Here is an 18,234-nt window from a genome sequence, read left to right as displayed (position 1 = left end):
TAAAAATAACAATAACAGCAACAACAACAACAACAACAATAATAATAATAATAATAATAATAATAATAATAATAATAATAATAATAATAATTATTATTATTATTATTATTATTATTATTATTATTATTATTGTTATTAAAAAATCTCTTTTCCTAGAGAGACCTGGCCAAGAAAGCAGCATAAAAATTTACAACATTTAAACACAGTTATCATAAACAATTAAATACAATTAAATACAAATACAGCCATCACAACAACACCGAAGGAGCCTCAGCAGAGACTTAAATGGATGGAATCGATTTAAATTCACCGATTGTGATTAACTCAGACAATTTCAATTAATTTTGCAGATTGTTCCATGATAAAGTAGCGGCGTAACTAAAAGCTTTCTTACCTAACTCAGTTCTCACTCTTGGCACCAGCATCTGAACAATGATGATGATTAAGATTTTTATTCTTATTCTTATTCTTATTATTATTGTTGTTGTTGTTTTTATTATTATTATTATTATTATTATTATTATCATTAATAATAATAATACTACTACTACTACTACTACTACTAATAATAATAATAATAATAATAATAATAAGAAGAAGAAGAAGAAGAAGAAGAAGAAGGAATACTTGTGGTGGTAAGAAGCCCTAAATGGATTATAGGAAAACTTTGCCTCTAGGATTTACAGCACTGTTTCTCTGAATTAATCAGATGAGTATCTCACAATTCTGAGGATGGTTTTCATTGGAAGAAATCAGTTGGGGTTTTTTCCTTACTGAGATAATAATCTAATATATGAAATAATTATCTTACAGGGTCAGGGGTTCAGAATTTTTGAGGAAAAAATGTGTTTTTGCTGAATCATTGAGATAATTCCAAAAAACAAGAGCACTTTTACCCCCAAGAAACCTTTTTTCTTTGAAAAAAAGCATTTTTTCCCCTCAAATGAATGCCCCACGCTTATATATAAAAGTGATATAAAATAATACTCACATGTAAAAAACAATGTAAATACAAACAAATAAACATACATATTGAAAAAACATCTGAATACAATATTTTCAACCTATTCAGAAAGAAAAACAGAGGCAGATGTTTAAAAATGTTTATAAAATAAGTCCAGAACTGTAAGGATTTTGTTCGGCTCAGCTGAAAACATTATAAAGCTGAACAATCATCAGAAGAAAAACTCATAAAATAAAATGCACGATTCAACCACAATTGAACCCCACCCCCGTCTTCTCTCCCTCTCTGTGCTTGATGCCAGGAATGCTTGAGAGAGAGAGAGATGCAGACTGGATCTGAGAGTGAGAAAGAAAAATAGTGAGGTAAATAAAAAGCTGGATACAGAGAGGCAAGAATTTTAGACTTCCCAGGGACATCTCAGGATATGTGTAACATATTTCACAAGTTCACCATGGGGCTGCGGCACTTTTTAAAGGACTATTTTCTTGGTTTTTGGGACTATGAGACACCAAAGGTGATGGTGGTTAAAAACAGAACTCTTGGAGTCATTTACAGAGGCGTTCAGTTTCTTGTGATCACCTATTTCATCTGGTAAGCTTCATGTTTGTACCTGCATGCCCGATGTATGAAACATTCATATTCACCTTTTCTACATATTTTGTAGAGAAAGGGCTTCTTTAAGGAATTCAAGTAAATAATAACATTATATGTTTGCCATTAACATGCTTTTGTGTTTTCGAAGGAGTGTATACGGATTAAAAATGCACTTAAAAAATCTCTGTTCCATCGATTGCAGTTTTGTGGTGTGGAAATGGACTGGAAACTAATAAACACTATAATTAATGGAGACACAGTTGATGGGTTAGAGAGTTTAGGGTCTCTATGGTGTCTCCTTGTCCATTATCAGACATGAAATTTCAGATCATAGACTCTGATTTTTTGAAGATCCTTTACATTTTTTTTCTCTTACTATTTCTCAGAGTAGATGTTTTACATTTAATGATTGAAGTGCGTCATCTTTTCCTCCTACCTTGGCTTCCGCAAAAAGGGCTGAACAGATGCAGGTTATCTGATACCTCCAATATAAATCGACGCCATTACAGAAAATGTAATATTGCATCTGTCTGTTCTATCATCCTGAAGGTATGTCTTCATAAGTCAGAAAGCCTACCAAGAGACCGAAACCCGCCCAGAGAGCTCAGTTTACACACTCATGAAAGGCACAGCAGTTCATGGAGATGATATTTTGGACACTGTGGAGTACGCAAGACCCTCTGAGGTGAGTCTGTCATAGCAAAAAGCAACTCAAATCACTTTGGACATCACACACACTCTACACAGCCAGTATTGCCTCTTACACTCAGGCCACAGATACAGAGCACCTAAACTAAGGACAAATAGAGCCCTGTCAGCTTTGTCCCGGCATCCATAAGACTTCTGAATGGTTGAACCCCCTTTTTTTAACTGTCTCCTCTCTCTTTTAACACCTTGACTTTTTTATTTTTATTTTTTTAACTGTTATTTATTGCCCCTCCACTATGGAGGTATTAGTAACTTATTTATTTCACTAGGCTCAGCAAAGATTTTATTATCTGCCATATGTCTAGTGTGGGCTGATGATGTGTGTGTGTGTGTGTGTGTGTGTGTGTGCGTGTGTGTATGTGTGTTTGTTAATTGTATGTATTGTTGTATTGTTGCTGCTCCTCCACATGTGAAGTTCCTAACGGAAAAATAAAGTTCTTTGAATTGAATTGAATTGAATAAAATAAAGGAAATCTCACCTCCTGAGTTGGCATCATCATGTCTTCACATAACAGTAAAACCAGATTCACTAATTTCACTAGCATTTTTGTGACACTTTCCTCACAGGGCGGTGATGTGATTAGTACGATATTGAGGCGAGAAGTGACCCATGATCAGAAGCAAGGAACCTGTGCAGAGGTGAGAGGTCAACCAAAGCTTTCTCAACAATAACATCTTCTAGTATGCAAGAAAAGACAATACTATAACCTGTTTTATTTCACTTCAGTATTTCAAAGTTGCCAATGCCAACTGTACGAAAGACTCTGACTGTGTCAAGGGAGCAGTTGACTTTAATGGCCATGGTATTGTTTTTTTAAATTCCTCAAATCTTTCTTCAAGCCTTGTTGGTCTGTATCTGCCACAGTTTATATCTGTTTTAAACACTTCCTTACAGGCAGAAGGACCGGCAGATGTATTCAGTACTACAACCACACCTTCAAAACCTGTGAGATCCAAACCTGGTGTCCCATTGAGGAATACGCTGTAGTACGGTAAGACACAATGACAGATTATCTCCCCCAAGTTTGCAATTTTAAGTCAGGTTTATTTGTATCACATACAGGGAAAAGTCCCCACATATCTTACTCCATAAACAAAATAAGATAAACCTTGTGAACACAACTCCAACTCTAAAGAGCAAAGTGAAACGATTAACAATCAATTAACATTGTTTTATACAAGAGACTTAGAGACACACACATAATGACTTTGTGTCATTATGTGTGTGTAGGTGCACAGCTATGCTTTGAGCTAAACACACATACCACACCAATAAAAGTTTCAGACAGCAATTGGCCTTTAAAGTTTTACTGAAAGCAAATATGAAACTGTAAAAATGTGTAAAATATCCATGATATTGATTACAAATCAGAAGAGGGCCACAGAATATATCTCCCTGATTCTAAGTAGAATAGGAGATTAGAAGATAAAAATGTTTCTGCGACACATATTAATTTTTCAAACTTTTTGCTTGTGAACTACTGGCTGCTTTTAAATCCGCAGGGCCTTTAAAATAATTTCTGCAATTACATCAAGATATTACAAAAAGTTCTAGCAGATCCAACCGAGCAACTTTACATAGAAATTGCATAGTTACATTGTTCAAAACATATTTTGCTCAGACTTTTCAGACTTGCAAACTTTGACTCTTATCACTACCAAGTCCTGTTTAATTCGGCAGCAAACCTGTAACCATGTTTAGCTTTTAAATATAATGTTTTATTTTATCTTGTGGTATCCAGTTTTTACCTCCTTTTTTTACTAAAGACTAAAATCTCCTGCGTTCATTCATAAAGGCCTTTCTAGGGATTTGTTTAGAATTGTTTTTGCAAATTAGCATATTTGTATCGGTATATATATAGTGTCTGTCCATATGAAATAAACCATGAATTAATGAAGTAAAGTGAAAAGTGTAGGTTAAAGCCTTGAGGCTGCTAATAGGCTGTGGCATTAAGCTAGGTCAGTTGCTATCATGATAAGTAAACTGCATAAAAACCGAAGTAACAAATCACAAATCAACAATAACAAAGCAATTGTAATAAAAGATACAACAGATAACAACAGATTGTTATTGCTTGAACAAAACGATGGCTGCAACATTGTCAGTTACTTGCTGTCAGTAATGTAAACTAATAAAGGAGGCATAATATCAGAATGATATCACTCTGAATATTTTGTGTCTTCAACAGAGAACCAGCACTAGTGGAGGCCATCAATTTCACAGTGTTCATCAGGAACTCTATCCACTTCCCCAGATTTAAAGTGCTGAGGTAAAGTACCCCCATACACACGCACACACTGCAGCCAATGTATCTGGGCTTTAGAGGAGCTACAGGAGAACTTCTGGTAACGCTTTAAATTAAGGTCCTTGTAATAACCATTAATTAACAAGTAATAAGGCCCTTGTAAGTCCTTACAAGATGCTTATTAACATTATTGTCTTTTTATAAGCTTATATAAGTGTTAATAATGGCATTACAAACACCCATGACCCACCCATTATGTCTTTGCCATGCCTTTATTAATCTTATTTTGTTTGCTTATTGATATTAAAATATACTTTATTGCTCATTTATTATAAGTTAACTATAACTTAACTATGCTTTTTGCAACTACCGGATCTAAAGCGAGAACAATGCCTTATTACTTGTTGATTAATGGTTATTAAGGACCTTATTATAAAGCGTTTTACGAACTTCTTGTCTTTGGCAGGGGAAATATCAAAGATGCTTCAAACAAACGTGACATGCAGAGATACCTCAATAAATGTCATTATCATGAGGAGAAGGAGCCCTACTGTCCAAACTTCCGTCTGGGCTACATCGCAAGTCACGCCAGGGAGAATTTCAGCGAGCTCTGCAGGACTGTGAGTAAAGCCTGTCTTCCATATATACAGTCATGGAAAAAATTATTAGATAATTGTTTTCTTCAATTTCTTGTTCATTTTAATGCCTGGTACAACTAAAGGTGCAAATACCATGATAACAACAAACATAGCTCATAAGAGTTTTATTTAAGAGCTGATATCTAGCCATTTCCATAGTTTTCATTATAATAACCAAAATCATTTTTAAGAAAACCATGGACAATGGCTAGCATCTTATCTTAAGCAACATATACTCTCTATGATATTATAAGGATGGACGTATGAAAGTGTAGCATTACATATGTGAGTACCCTCACCTCTCTGGACCCCAACTGAGTCGATTTGATGCATCCAATTTTCATTTATTTTATTAAGGTATTTTTAAATTATTATTATTATTTTTTTTTTTAATGAGCATACTTGGCATCCTGTGTTTATTTATGTATTGGTATTATTAGTATAATTGTTAATGTTTCTGTTTCTCTGATTTTTTGCCTCCCGATATATTATTATGATACTATGTTTTTTGTTTTGTTTTGTTTTGTATTTATTTTTATTTTTGTTTTGTGGGTTGTCTTTTTTGTGGTTCTTTGTTCTAATGTGCCCTTTAAAAAACAAAAATGTGGAAAACAGCTGTGGAATAAGTTATGTCTTGTACTGATGCTTATGAATGCTAATTTCCAATAAAAATATATATATATATATAAAAAAAAGAAAAGAAAGTGTAGCATTAAGATATTGCTGTTTTGCTCAGGGGGGAGTGATAGGAGTTTTCATCAACTGGAAGTGCAACCTGGACCTGGATCCTTCACACTGTAAACCTAAATATTCTTTCCGTCGTCTTGACCTCCGAAAAGATCAGGCCAGCTCTGGCTACTATTATAGGTGAGCTCCAACATCCAAAAGTGACTATTTTGTTCAATATTTTAAAATGTGTTTGTCATGGGTAATTTCAAAGTCTTAACCCCTTGAAATTTCCGTGTAACTGTCCAGGTTTGCCAAATATTACAGTAAGGATGGAGTAGAGTCCCGGACGCTCATCAAGGCCTTCGGAATGCGTCTGGATGTCATAGTTCATGGACAAGTGAGCAGATACTCCATCATAACTAGGGTTTTAATGTAATGTGGCTGTCATTATATTATCTGCATGTGATTTCTTTTTCAGGCTGGTAAATTCAGTCCCATCCCAACCATCATCAGCACGGTGACCGCCCTGACATCAGTTGGGATTGTAAGTAATTACTCCATTCATCTTTGATCTTGAGAAGTGAAAGTTGTCACTCTTTACAACACAAACTGTTCCTTTTTTTCTTATGTCACCCATCTAGTGTACCATTATCTGTGACTGGATTATGCTGACATTTATTGACAAGAATGAAGTCTACAGTGATAGAAAATTTGATGAGGTGAGTAAAAGACATCTTATAATCAACCTCATCACATATGCATGTTTAACCCTTGATCAGGCAAAGAACTATATTTGGTAACTTCAGGTAACATTTCGAGAAAAAAGTTGCAAATTTACTAGATTAAATCACCAAACCTACAAGAAAAAAGTCGCAGATTAAAGAGATTTAAAGTGGCAAATCTGTGCGAAAAAAGTCGCAGATTTACGAGAAAAAAGTGGAAAAAAGCAACTATTTTCTCCCAGATTCACCACTTTAACCCTTAATAGGACACTCATTGAAATACTTGCAAATTCCAAATTTCAACCCTAGAGAATATTGGAGGATATTACATACAGCCAGAATGTGTAAAAAAAACTTATGAAAATAATATTTTGAGATTTAAAGTGGTGAATCTGGGAGAAAAAAGTTGCTTTTTTCCCCACTTTTTTCTCGTAAATCTGCAACTTTTTTCGCGCAGATTTGCCACTTTATATCTGTTAAATCTGCGACTTTTTTTCTCGTAGATTTGCCACTTTAATCTAGTAAATTTGCAACTTTTTTCTCGAAATATTACCTGACTCTAACTACCAAATATAGTTCTTTGCCTGATAAAGGGTTAAGCATTGATTGGATTTGGATGATAAGACAATGGACAAAGGAGGAAAAAACACAGAATTATTTTGCCTCTTTTGTTATTTTATTGCAACTCTACGTAGTTATGTATCTTTTTGTTGTTTTGTGTCTCCCTGTGATAATTTTGCATCTCTTTGAGGTCAGTATATGTCTTTTCCAGTGACATTTTGTAGGTAAAGGACAGACAATTTGGACCCCTGGGCTTGTGCCTGGCAGGCCATGCAGACGTCCATCCTTGTGCAGCAGATTTGGGTTCCTGGTACTGTGCATGCTGGCTGTGTTAATGCAAAGATATCTCTCCTTTGCAGGTTATCAAGGAGCCCACGGTGCCCAAGGTGACCACTTCCACAGAGCTCAGCTTCATCCACAGCTACGGCTCAAACCATTCAGACCTGTCAGAAGGCGTGCCGCTGTAAAGTCCTCACAGTTGCCTCAGTCCTCGATGGGCAAGAGTGTGGACGCTCCTCTATCAGCTGACTGCGGCAACAACAGCAGTGGTTTCTCGGGTGCCTGCAGCAGCTCAGTTATGGGCTGCCAGTGGACGCTATGCTTTTGTTAGTGGAAATAAATTGACAAGAGAACCAGTGACGGAGGGCACCATCTCTTTAAGACAGCTGATTGTGTGAAAGTTTCTGCCTGTGCAGTGGATTCAGCTCATATATATCATCTCAAACCTCGAAGAACCCCAACTGTGTGACAATGCAATTAATTGTCTTTCACTTGACATGACTTGCAGTAACACCACTCAGAAAATGTGTTTATATTTTCGAAGTATGAGAAGAAACAAAAGCATTTCATAGCAGAAAAATATTTGAATAATGAGAAACATTACAAACTATACCCATTTCTAGCATTGTATTGTAGACATTTAGTGCAATAAATATCTTCTATTGACCCAGGTTTTTACTTATTTTATTTACGGTATATATATCGTGAAATGTTGACCTCTGCCCTTATGAATCTGCTATATTAGAAACATAAAACTGCACCCCATGAGTCATTTCCATTGTCTTTCAACTCGATGGGTTCAGCATAACGATAGATACAGAAGGAAACGGCCAAGAGACGCACAAGGAGAGCAATGAGCAGTAATCAAATAACACAGACATTTCCCATAAAATGGTTCCTCTAATAAGATTGTGGGGAAGTGTGAATCCATCTGGACGCTTGAGAGCAATACAGATGTCAGCAGTGAAAAATGACTTAAGACTAAAGTCTAATGGATCAATATCTACCATGATATACATGGAGGAGCACGTCAGTTTTGGAACTTTGTATTTATAGCATGGAAATAAAGCTGTGTGGTGGTTATGTTAATCCATTCCACTAATAAACTCAAAAAGCATTGTCTGATTTAAGATGTTTGATTAACAATTTAAAATGTAAGAAACTCAGTCACAAGCCCTCTTAAGTGCTTTTCAACCCATAAACCTACATGTACAGCATGTGTCAGTGAGAAGCACCAAGGAGCCAATCTAATTGTGTCTCAGATCCGAGTCAGAAATGTGATTACTTGTCTGGGAGACGCCCATCAGCAGGCGAAGTGAGTCATCAGGGGGCAATCAGGTTAAAGTGGTGAAGGGGTTAAGATCACTGTGATCCAGACCAGCTCACAGTAATCACCAAAATACTTTCACACATTCACTAATTGCTAAAAAGCTTTTTTAAAATACAGTTTATTACCCAGGAGAAGCCTATTTAAGACTAAGAAACACAAATTTGCAATAGCTGCAACCACATATGTGCATCTATTCACATATCCAGTGGATATTGGGAAGTCTTGTGTTTTTCAGATGGATAAATAGATAGGATGATATATATATATATATATATATATATATATATATATATATATATATATATATATATATATATATATATAGGATCAGCATCGTATCGATATTGGTCCGATACCAAAAATCATCTGGGTTGGATATCACTATATATTATTCATATATATTATTATTATTATTATTATTATTATTATATATTATTATTATATTACTATTACTATCACATAAATGCTTTAAGGAACATTTACTTTTCTTTAGCACTAATCAAACAATCTAAAAGAGGAAAAATATGGATTTTTTTAAATTTTGGGTTGAACTGTCCCTTTAACTAAACTTTGAGTGAAAAGTCATAAAAAGAGATTAGTCTCTAATCGTAGAGTAGAATATTTGTTTCACAATTTGAACATGTTTTAGATAGCTAGTGTGGTTAAGCAAGTGCATCCATACAAATGTACTAACAATAGTGGAAACTAAAAAGTGGTATTGAAATGTGTTTTATTTGCGGACGACACTAATTTATTTTGTTCCGGCAAACACTTAGAACATCTTCTGAATACAGTGGAAACTGAACTTAAAAAAATGAAAAGATGGTTTGATGTGAACAAGTTATCTCTGAACATAAGCAAAACTAAATTTATTATTTTTGGAAATCGTTCAATTAATCAAAGAGTGCAAATCACCATTGATAATGTGGAAGTGGAAAGAGTTTATGATAATAAGTTCCTTGGAGTGGTTATTGACCATAAACTGTACTGGAAGCCACATATCAACCTCTTAAAGAATAAAATATCAAAAACTATGGCAATTCTATATAAATGTAAAAATATCTTAACAACAAACTCATTAAAAATTTTGTATCAATCCCTAATAAAACCATATATAACCTATTGTATAGAAGTGTGGGGACACACATTTAAGTCAATCACCAAACCAATTTTTCTACTTCAAAAAAAAGCAATGAGACTTATAAACAAAGTCAATTATAAGCATCCAACCAATCAATTATTTATTAATTTAAATGAACTCAAATTCAATGAACTGGTGGATTTCAAAACAGCACAGTTTATGTTCAAAATTAACAACAACATGCTGCCTGACTGTATTCAGAAAATGTTCAATCTAAGACAAAGCCATTACAATTTCAGAGGGGTGTGTATATTTAAAAAGTTAAAAACCAGAACCAACACCAAATCACGATGCACCACGGTAACAGCTGTTAATTTATGGAACAAATTGGAGAAAGACTTGAAAACTTGCAATACCATTAACTTATTCAAAAAATTACTTAAAAATAGGATGATTAATTTATATAAGTTAGAGTAATGAGTAATAAGCTTCTTTCTTTTCTCTCTTTTGTGACTGCTTATTTCTTTCGTTGATAAATAACAGATTGTACATTTCCAAATTTTACATTTACTTGAGTTGTAACAGGGTAGGCGTAATAAGCTATGCTTCAGCCTACGCCTTTTCGGTCCAAATGTCTATTATCAATTTTCTCTCTCTGTTTACATGTTGTTTACTTTGATCAATGTTTTGTTTTTGTTTTTTCTGGTTTGTTTTGATGACATGTATTGACCGAAATAAACAGATACGAAACGAAACGAAACGAAAACCACTGCTATACATAGATAGCAAGTAAAGAATTACCTTATAAATAAGGATATGCCAGTGATTAAGTCTATGTATGGACAACACAGAATAAATTCACAAACAGCCAGAAGTGTCTGACCTTTTCACATCACTGTAAAAATTGCATAACATCAATAAAAACGTTAAGCCTCTCACCAGATAAAGACTTGACATTCAAATTAATAATTATAATTAAAAAATAAATTAATAACACAATAATTCATAAACATAAAAAAGAACCCAACGAAACCTGAGTTGATAATAATGAAACTTGCAATAATCTGCTTCATTACATACTGTCATTATGCACTTCATGTGTTTTTTATGCACAATGTTTATTGCACCTTATTTGTTTCATAGAACCAACATTTTTATACTGCATATTCATATTTATTCTGCACTGGAATTCTACTCCTTAATACAAACTCCTTCTTTAGACACTTTATTTTTACATTACATTTTATTGTATTTTTATATTTTATTGCTTGAAGTATGCCTAGGTTGTTCTTTTTATTTAATTGTGTTATTGTCTCTGTGTGTAATGCTGCTGCTACACTGTAATTTCCCAACTTGGGATAAAGTATATCTATCTATCTATCTATCTATCTATCTATCTATCATCATCATACATGATTTGTTTGTTTCACTGAGACAGAAGAATGGCGGTGAAGTCAGGTCGCTGATGAATGAAGGTCAGATGAGTACATGCTACTCAGTATGTTTATGCTTTTTCCTGTTGAGGCAGAACTGCAGTCCATTTCTACGGCACTGAATAAAACAACAGAGCGGCAAAAACATCCAGACTCACAGTTAAAACACTTGGAAAAATATTTATTAACAGTTACAAAATAAAATTCACAAAACGTACATAATTTTAGCACAGCATAATCAAGACAAATTTACAGTCCACATATTTCTCCTCAGAACCTGCCTCACCAGTGTCCTGATCGTACACCAACAAACGGTCATGAACAAGTGCATGAACTGGGAAAGTCTCAAAGGATCAAATGTTTCCCAGATTGAGAAGTAGAAGCCACAGATGAAGCCGAGTGTTGGATCTCTATTGGATGTCTGGTTCAGTGAGCTTTCTGGCTGATGTGTGGGCTCATGACGAGCAACCAGTCGATGGTCTCCTCCAGGAAGCTCATGCTGTAGTGGGATGCTATGTTCCGAAACACTGTGATCTGCTCGGAGAAGCTCTTTAAATGGAGGAGAAGGAAACAGAACAGGACTGTGAGAACAGTGTCAAATGGGAACAATAGCATGCTCTCATTACTTAATCAATTGATGTGATCTATTTGAGTGTAGAAACCTTGGCTGGGAAAGTGAGGTCGAAGTCTCCGGCGCATTTGCAGTACAGGGGCATGTTGGCTTCCTTCACTCCTTTACATTTTGTACAAACCTAAAATCACACAGATGTTTTAGCAGTGAGGCAACTTCAGGAAGATTATGAGATGTTTTATCATCATGTTTTGATCATTTGTTGAGACTGACGGAAGCTATGAACTTACTTGTATTTGATATTTTGGTAACGCTTTATAATAAGGCCCTTAATAACCATTAATTAACAAGTAGTAAGGCATTGTTCTCGCTTTAGATCTGGTAGTTGCAAAAAGCATAGTTAACTTATAGTTAACTTGTAATAGATGAGCAATAAAGTATATTTTAATATCAATAAGCAAACAAAATAAGATTAATAAAGGCATGGCAAAGACATAATGGGTGGGTCATGGGTGTTTGTAATGCCATTATTAACACTTATATAAGCTTATAAACACACAATAATGTTAATAAGCATCTTGTAAGGACTTGGTTATTACAAGGACCTTAATATAAAGCGTTACCGATATTTTTTCTTAAATATTTTATGTGCTCGTTTTCAATTTCTATATTTGAATGTCATAATATAGGTCTCTTTCCAAAGCTTTTAATGTTTTGTGTAAAGCACTTTGAATTGCCTTGATGTTGAAAGGTTCTATACAAATAAACTTGCCTTTCTGCCCTTGATATTCTATCTCTTAATATTATATGCATATATTTTCTTGTCAGAGTTACAAAACCTTTTCCAGTACAGAACATACAGGACTGTATACTATAATTTGACTTCTACATCATCACATCAAATTCAATGTTATTATGCTATAAAATATATATATAATATATAAATAATTATACATTTTGAGTGAAAAATTTAAGAAATATACAACAAAGTTTCATCTCTCAAAATGCATCACCGCTTGTAAGTTGACTTTGCATCATGTAACCTTAATTATATGCAGATTCAGGCAATTTATTCAAAATCCAAGCACTTAAACATTGAACACACCACAATAATAATCTAGTGTCAAGGATTTTTAGCACCAGTATCCCTACCCTGCCCTTTTAAATGATGAGTAGAGATACAGAAAAAACATTAGAAGAGAAAAAGGTACATGTTACAGTTTATGGTAAACAATATAAAGGTGTTATTTTGTCAGGATGTTTTGCCTATTCAGTATTAAAATACATAAAAATCAGCATTGTTTTACTGACCAGGTCCTGCAGTGTGTAGCTCATCAGTTTCTTCTGCAGAGCTTCCACCAGAGCCATCTCAATGGACTCCGTCTCATACTGCGTCTGGCAGTTTGAACAGAACCACTGAGGCAAAACTGATCCATCCTGAGGAGAAGAAAACCAGTTTAACTAACTAGAATTTGATAAAATTAACAATAAGCAGGTTAAACAAAAAAAAAAACAGGAAACAGGGTTATATATTATGCCCATTAGGGCTCCTCCTCTCACTTGTGCCACAGACGGGTCCTTGCAGAGATCGAGGTCTCGACAGAAATTGCACTGGTGGCAGATGACCTCTGGCAGGATGTAGGAGTTGCAGGGGTCACAGAACTGGGCTTCTGTTGAAAACTCTCCCACGTCCACGAGACGCAGGAGGTCTCTCTTCAGCTTGTTCACTTGGTTCGCAATGTTGGAATCTAGTGAAAGGACCTGAACAGACAAAAGATGGATTGGCCGTGTGCCGAGTGGAGAATCCTGGCTAGACCAGTAGTTCTCAACCTTTTTGAGTCGCGACCCCCAATTTAACATGCATGTTGTCTGCGACCCCCGCTCACTGAACAGAATTTCACACACACAGTTCAGATCACCCAAAAAAGAAACAAAATGACCAAAAAAAGGAAACAAAATGACCAAAAAAGACACAAATTGACCACAAAATGACACAAAATGACCAAAAAAGACAAAATGACCAAAAAAAGACAAAATGACCAAAAAAAGGATACAAAATGACCAAAAAAGACACAAATTGACCAAAAAATTATCAAAAAACAACACAAAATGACCAAAAAAAGACATTAAATGACCAAAAGGACTAAAACACATTAACACATGAACACTTTAACACAGTGGAGACAGAGCTGACTTCCAACAACATATGAAAAGAGCTTGGTAAGTCGATGTAGTTGGTGAAATACCTGGCAGACGTATTTGATAAACTCCAGCGCAGGGTTGTTGAGAGGCAGGTGGGATCCAGGCAGGACGGGGAACATCTCTGAGGGCTGGTTCACACTCCTGGTGCCCGTCACCTTCTTCTGGATCTTTTGAGTGATGGTGAAAAAGTTCTGCGTCAGCTCGCTGGACACGTATTCCTGCGAGAAGGAGATCATTCCTGTGGGGAAAGAGTTTTAAAAAGACATATCTGAGAGGAAATCTATCAAAATACAATTAAGAGCTCCCCCTTCATATGTTTAAGTGTAACAGACACTAGTCTACTGACACTAATAAGTGTACTGTGAAGTGTCTCAGAAAAACGAGGGAACTCTTTAGTAACTAAAGGAGCTTCCCAAACAGCTTCTTACCAGGAAGAGCACTCAAATCCCCCACGGCCTGCTGGGAAGCCTGGCTGCCTCCGCGTCTCTTGATTGGAGTTGCTCCAGGAGCGTTGCGCCTTAGCTCTTCTTTCATGCTGTGATAGACGGCTGCAATGTAGGCTGGTGTGGAAAGGAAATGTGTAAGAGTTGGCTGAGCGAAAAAACAAAAGGCAAAAAAAAGGAAGAAGTGTAGCATCCCTGCAGAATGACGGTCGACTCTTATACTGATGAAATCACAAGATTTATTCAAAACTGTAGCTCCATGAATGTAAAAACAAGAAATTCCTTGACCACCTTGTGAATTCACATTAAGAGCTACGAGATGGGAAAACGATAGCAAACATTAGCATTAGCACTTGAGAAAATAAACACTTTTACAACAGCTAAGACAACAAAAATATCCACTAATATATATAACGGAAGAAAATAAACTTTAATAAACCTTGTGCCCCTGTCAGCCAGGTACTATAGAAGCCTTTTTGATACTTTATCAACTTTAAATAAATTAGGAAGCACTCGTTATTATTTACCGTTCGTTTTTCATTTTACTGTTCCACCCGTTATTTACTGTAACTACCTTTCAAAATAAAAAGCAGACAGGACGGCACATTTTCAAAACAAAAGCACCACAACAGTGTAAAACACCCAGAAAATATACAAACATGAAAAACAAGCTATCTATCTATAAAAGCAAGAAGCTTCTCTGTGTGTGTGTGTGTGTCTAGGGCATATCTCACTGACCGTTAGTCAGACCGACCTAACATTTCATATGTGGCTTGTGCATGGCACGAAGGTGTGCATCCTCGATTTAGAAGATTTTTGAATTCATTTTTCAAAATATCATTATTTATGTAGGACGTGTTGACGCGTTGCACTGTCTCTGATTGGACGCCTTTTAAGGGAGCTCCGCCCCATTGTGTGATAGGCCTACACCTGGTCAGTAACACAACTCGCTCTGGATTTCCACACCTGACTCATCTCATCTGTAAGTCTATTTAGCCTACCTATCTTTCAGAGTTTTAAAGTGTGCTACAAAGTTCAATTTTCCAATAATATTCAAATAGTTTCCAGTGAGTATCAATGTTCAATGTGTATGTGCTGGATGGAGTGTGAATACATTCTTCCTGCGGGCACTGCACTAGTATAATATAAAGACACCACAAAGAACCTTGCTAATGGCCATTTACAAGAAGTATAGCTTTATATTTACCAGAGACAATCATGAGGAAGTATTTCTGACAGGATGCAGTTTGGGGCAGATACTGCATGATGTTCCAGTTGCTCTCAATCAGCTCCTCCACCTCATCCGTCTCTCCGTCACCATCATCTTCCTCAGCCTCATCCTCACCTTCATCCTCGCTGCCCTCCTCATCTCCCTCCGCTCGGCTCTTTTTCTTTTGTTTGGCGTCTTCCTAAAGAAAGGACAATGGAAAAAGCATGAGTGCTGCTACTTTAATCACTTCAAATATTTTGAGTGAGGCAGAAGTTGCAGTTTGAATTACCTCTCCATAAATGATGCTGGAGGGCAGTTTGCCCTTCACACCGCCGTAGTTGGCCGGATCCATCCACAGCAGGAACTCCCAGCACCGGGAGAAGGACATGGACAAAGAGTGGAAGATTTCTCTGGAGTGGATGCTGGAGGAGAAACAGGGGATTTTTTTCAACTCACAATATGATAAGAGAGACTGAAAAGTCTGTTTTTCTATAAAATATCTTTATTTATCTAGAGACCGATAGTCTTTAGGGGGAGATAGCAGGTCAACAGTGGATGCTACATAGAAGTGGTGTACATCATCTGAAAGCTGGGGACCTGAAGATTTCAACTCAGCACTGATTGGCTAGTTTTTCATGTCATTAATATTTAATACATTTGTATATAACAGCCATTCCCGTTCTCAGTTATGTCTCATAAGTTGTTGCAGCAATTTTTGGGTAGATACCTTTTGTTACACATATTTGTTGTGAAATATAGCCATTTGCTGTAATTTTACCTTATTGCCAATATACCTAGGAAAACCATACATCTTCTGAATGCCCTAGGTCTCTAGTTTATGCTTAAAAGTTGCATGAGGCTATGATTATCCTCAAGGTCACAACAGGTCATTTTAAATGGTGAAGGATGGTCAAATTAAAAAAAAATGGTCTCATTGCAATGAGTGGCCACTACAGGGACTAACATCATCACACATTGAATCCACAAGAGTCTCAGCTTTCCAATGATGTCCAATTGATGCAATTCTAACACTATTTAGGGAACCCAGGGTCCTGGGTACCCATAGAGCTTATTTTCATAACTTAAAACCGGAGGTCAAGGAACCTCTTTGAAAAATTTATTCACCAAAATTCACCAAAACACTTTGGAGTGTTATTGAGCCTTTGTTCTAGATAAGCTAGCATGGCTAGCATGGTTGGTAAATGACTTAAGTTGTCTAGTTTCATATGAATACATCTCCATATTAGCTTTAAAAGAGAGCTACAGCCTCTTCAAGACAGTAGTAGTCCCGCAGGCCTCAAAGGATTAAACACAGGAAGATTTTTTCGGAAATGATCATTAGCGATATTGATCGGTTATTCAAAAGCATTGTTTGTTTGCCACAGATTAGTGCAGAAATGCTGTTCGAATGCTGCACTGAAGGCCAGAAAACATTTGGTGTTAACCATAGCAATATTTCAATAACCAAAACCTATTTTGTTTCCTGTTAGAATATCGATTTATTTTCATATATTGGCCCAACTTGTTCCCTCCATTAGTCTAATGGGCAGTTAGTCTGAGAAGTTTGCTTTATAGAATTCACTTCCCATGATGGAGACCGCAACAACATCTCTGGCAAACAGATAACTGTTCTAATGGCTAATTATGTTTTTTTTCCCTTCATTTGATTTTAGTGTTCTGGCTTTTATTTCTGTCATTTGAGGACAAAACAATATTTATATGGTCTGCTGAGTCAATTAAAGACACAGTAGTTGTTGTTGTTGTTTTTTTTTTAACAGGTACAGTTGATATATTTGAACAACTGTACCTGTACCCATTTATGGTTTCCTTATATTCTGACCGAAATGCATAAATCAAGTTTTAACATTCCTTTAAAATGCAAAGATTTGTACATGCCTCTCTGAGCACCTACAGAGTGTAAATGTCTGACCTGTTGGTGATGTATTCCACATAGCCAATGGCATCATCTATCCTCCGTTTTTTTGTGCACAACACAATCCTGTTGAAGTTTCCATGAACCACAGTGGAGCCGAGACGTTTGAACTCTGAAATCAACCTGACAGCAGAATGAGAGAAGGATTAATGAAAGAAGATGACACTGCAGTTTTTATGCATAACAAAAGGAGGAGATGTTGTATGTAAATGCAGGAAAATAAAAGATTAAAGTATCGTGATGAGACTCGCCATTCACAGCATCTTTATAAAGAATATTTGATCAGGATAGCACAGCACATTAAAAACTCAAATAACTGCCTCGCCCTCATTAGAGCTCCTAAATGCTTTCTGATCAGGCATCTGATTGGCAAAGATCCAAAAAGCATTCAAATGTGCAGAGAGTGAGCATCCATCCACACTAGACACAAAATACCACCACACCCTGATCACATACAACCACTCTCATATATTAAACTGCTCTTTGAGTGTTTAACCGGTGCAACTTGCAAGAAGCAATCGTTGTACAACTGAACATTTAATTATTCCATCAAAGTATATTTAGTGATATCAGTGACATTAACAGGTGCCTGTCTGATATAATACTTATATACAACATGATATCATACAATAAATGTATGTGACTAGATA

At 35.9% G+C, this 18,234-nt stretch overlaps 2 protein-coding genes across 2 annotated transcripts in view; one reads left to right on the top strand and one right to left on the bottom strand.

Annotated features, from left to right (window-relative positions):
• Positions 1-1,388: 1,388 nt before the first annotated feature.
• On the top strand, positions 1,389-7,902 carry p2rx2 (purinergic receptor P2X, ligand-gated ion channel, 2). Its single transcript, XM_059337626.1, has 12 exons — positions 1,389-1,555; positions 2,108-2,243; positions 2,834-2,905; positions 2,994-3,069; positions 3,162-3,258; positions 4,456-4,536; positions 4,979-5,132; positions 5,887-6,017; positions 6,126-6,216; positions 6,298-6,363; positions 6,461-6,538; positions 7,462-7,902. Exons 1-12 carry the CDS (start codon positions 1,389-1,391, stop codon positions 7,567-7,569), a joined length of 1,257 nt encoding a protein of 418 aa, XP_059193609.1. The 3' UTR covers positions 7,570-7,902.
• Positions 7,903-11,391: 3,489 nt separating this feature from the next.
• Positions 11,392-18,234, bottom strand: part of pole (polymerase (DNA directed), epsilon) — a 29,899-nt gene continuing 23,056 nt past the window's right edge. The window contains exons 40-48 of the mRNA XM_059338034.1: positions 17,582-17,707; positions 15,941-16,073; positions 15,649-15,850; positions 14,427-14,558; positions 14,043-14,236; positions 13,357-13,557; positions 13,108-13,233; positions 11,888-11,977; positions 11,392-11,774 (exon numbers count right to left, since the gene is read on the bottom strand). Of these exons, the coding sequence (XP_059194017.1) occupies positions 11,652-11,774; positions 11,888-11,977; positions 13,108-13,233; positions 13,357-13,557; positions 14,043-14,236; positions 14,427-14,558; positions 15,649-15,850; positions 15,941-16,073; positions 17,582-17,707 (1,327 nt within the window). The 3' untranslated portion in view covers positions 11,392-11,651. The remainder of the gene's footprint in view (positions 11,775-11,887; positions 11,978-13,107; positions 13,234-13,356; positions 13,558-14,042; positions 14,237-14,426; positions 14,559-15,648; positions 15,851-15,940; positions 16,074-17,581; positions 17,708-18,234) is intronic.

Source organism: Centropristis striata, chromosome 7, assembly GCF_030273125.1.
Source record: "Centropristis striata isolate RG_2023a ecotype Rhode Island chromosome 7, C.striata_1.0, whole genome shotgun sequence".
NCBI classification, from domain to species: domain Eukaryota; kingdom Metazoa; phylum Chordata; class Actinopteri; order Perciformes; family Serranidae; genus Centropristis; species Centropristis striata.
This window is presented reverse-complemented; position numbering and strand designations above follow the sequence as displayed.

Bases quoted from the DNA above. Each gene is read 5' to 3' on its own strand.
- p2rx2 (XM_059337626.1), top strand. From the start codon at position 1,389: ATGTGTAACATATTTCACAAGTTCACCATGGGGCTGCGGCACTTTTTA. The intron at 2,906-2,993 runs GTGAGAGGTCAA...ATTTCACTTCAG, and splicing joins AGCAAGGAACCTGTGCAGAG to TATTTCAAAGTTGCCAATGC. The intron at 6,364-6,460 runs GTAAGTAATTAC...TCACCCATCTAG, and splicing joins CCCTGACATCAGTTGGGATT to TGTACCATTATCTGTGACTG.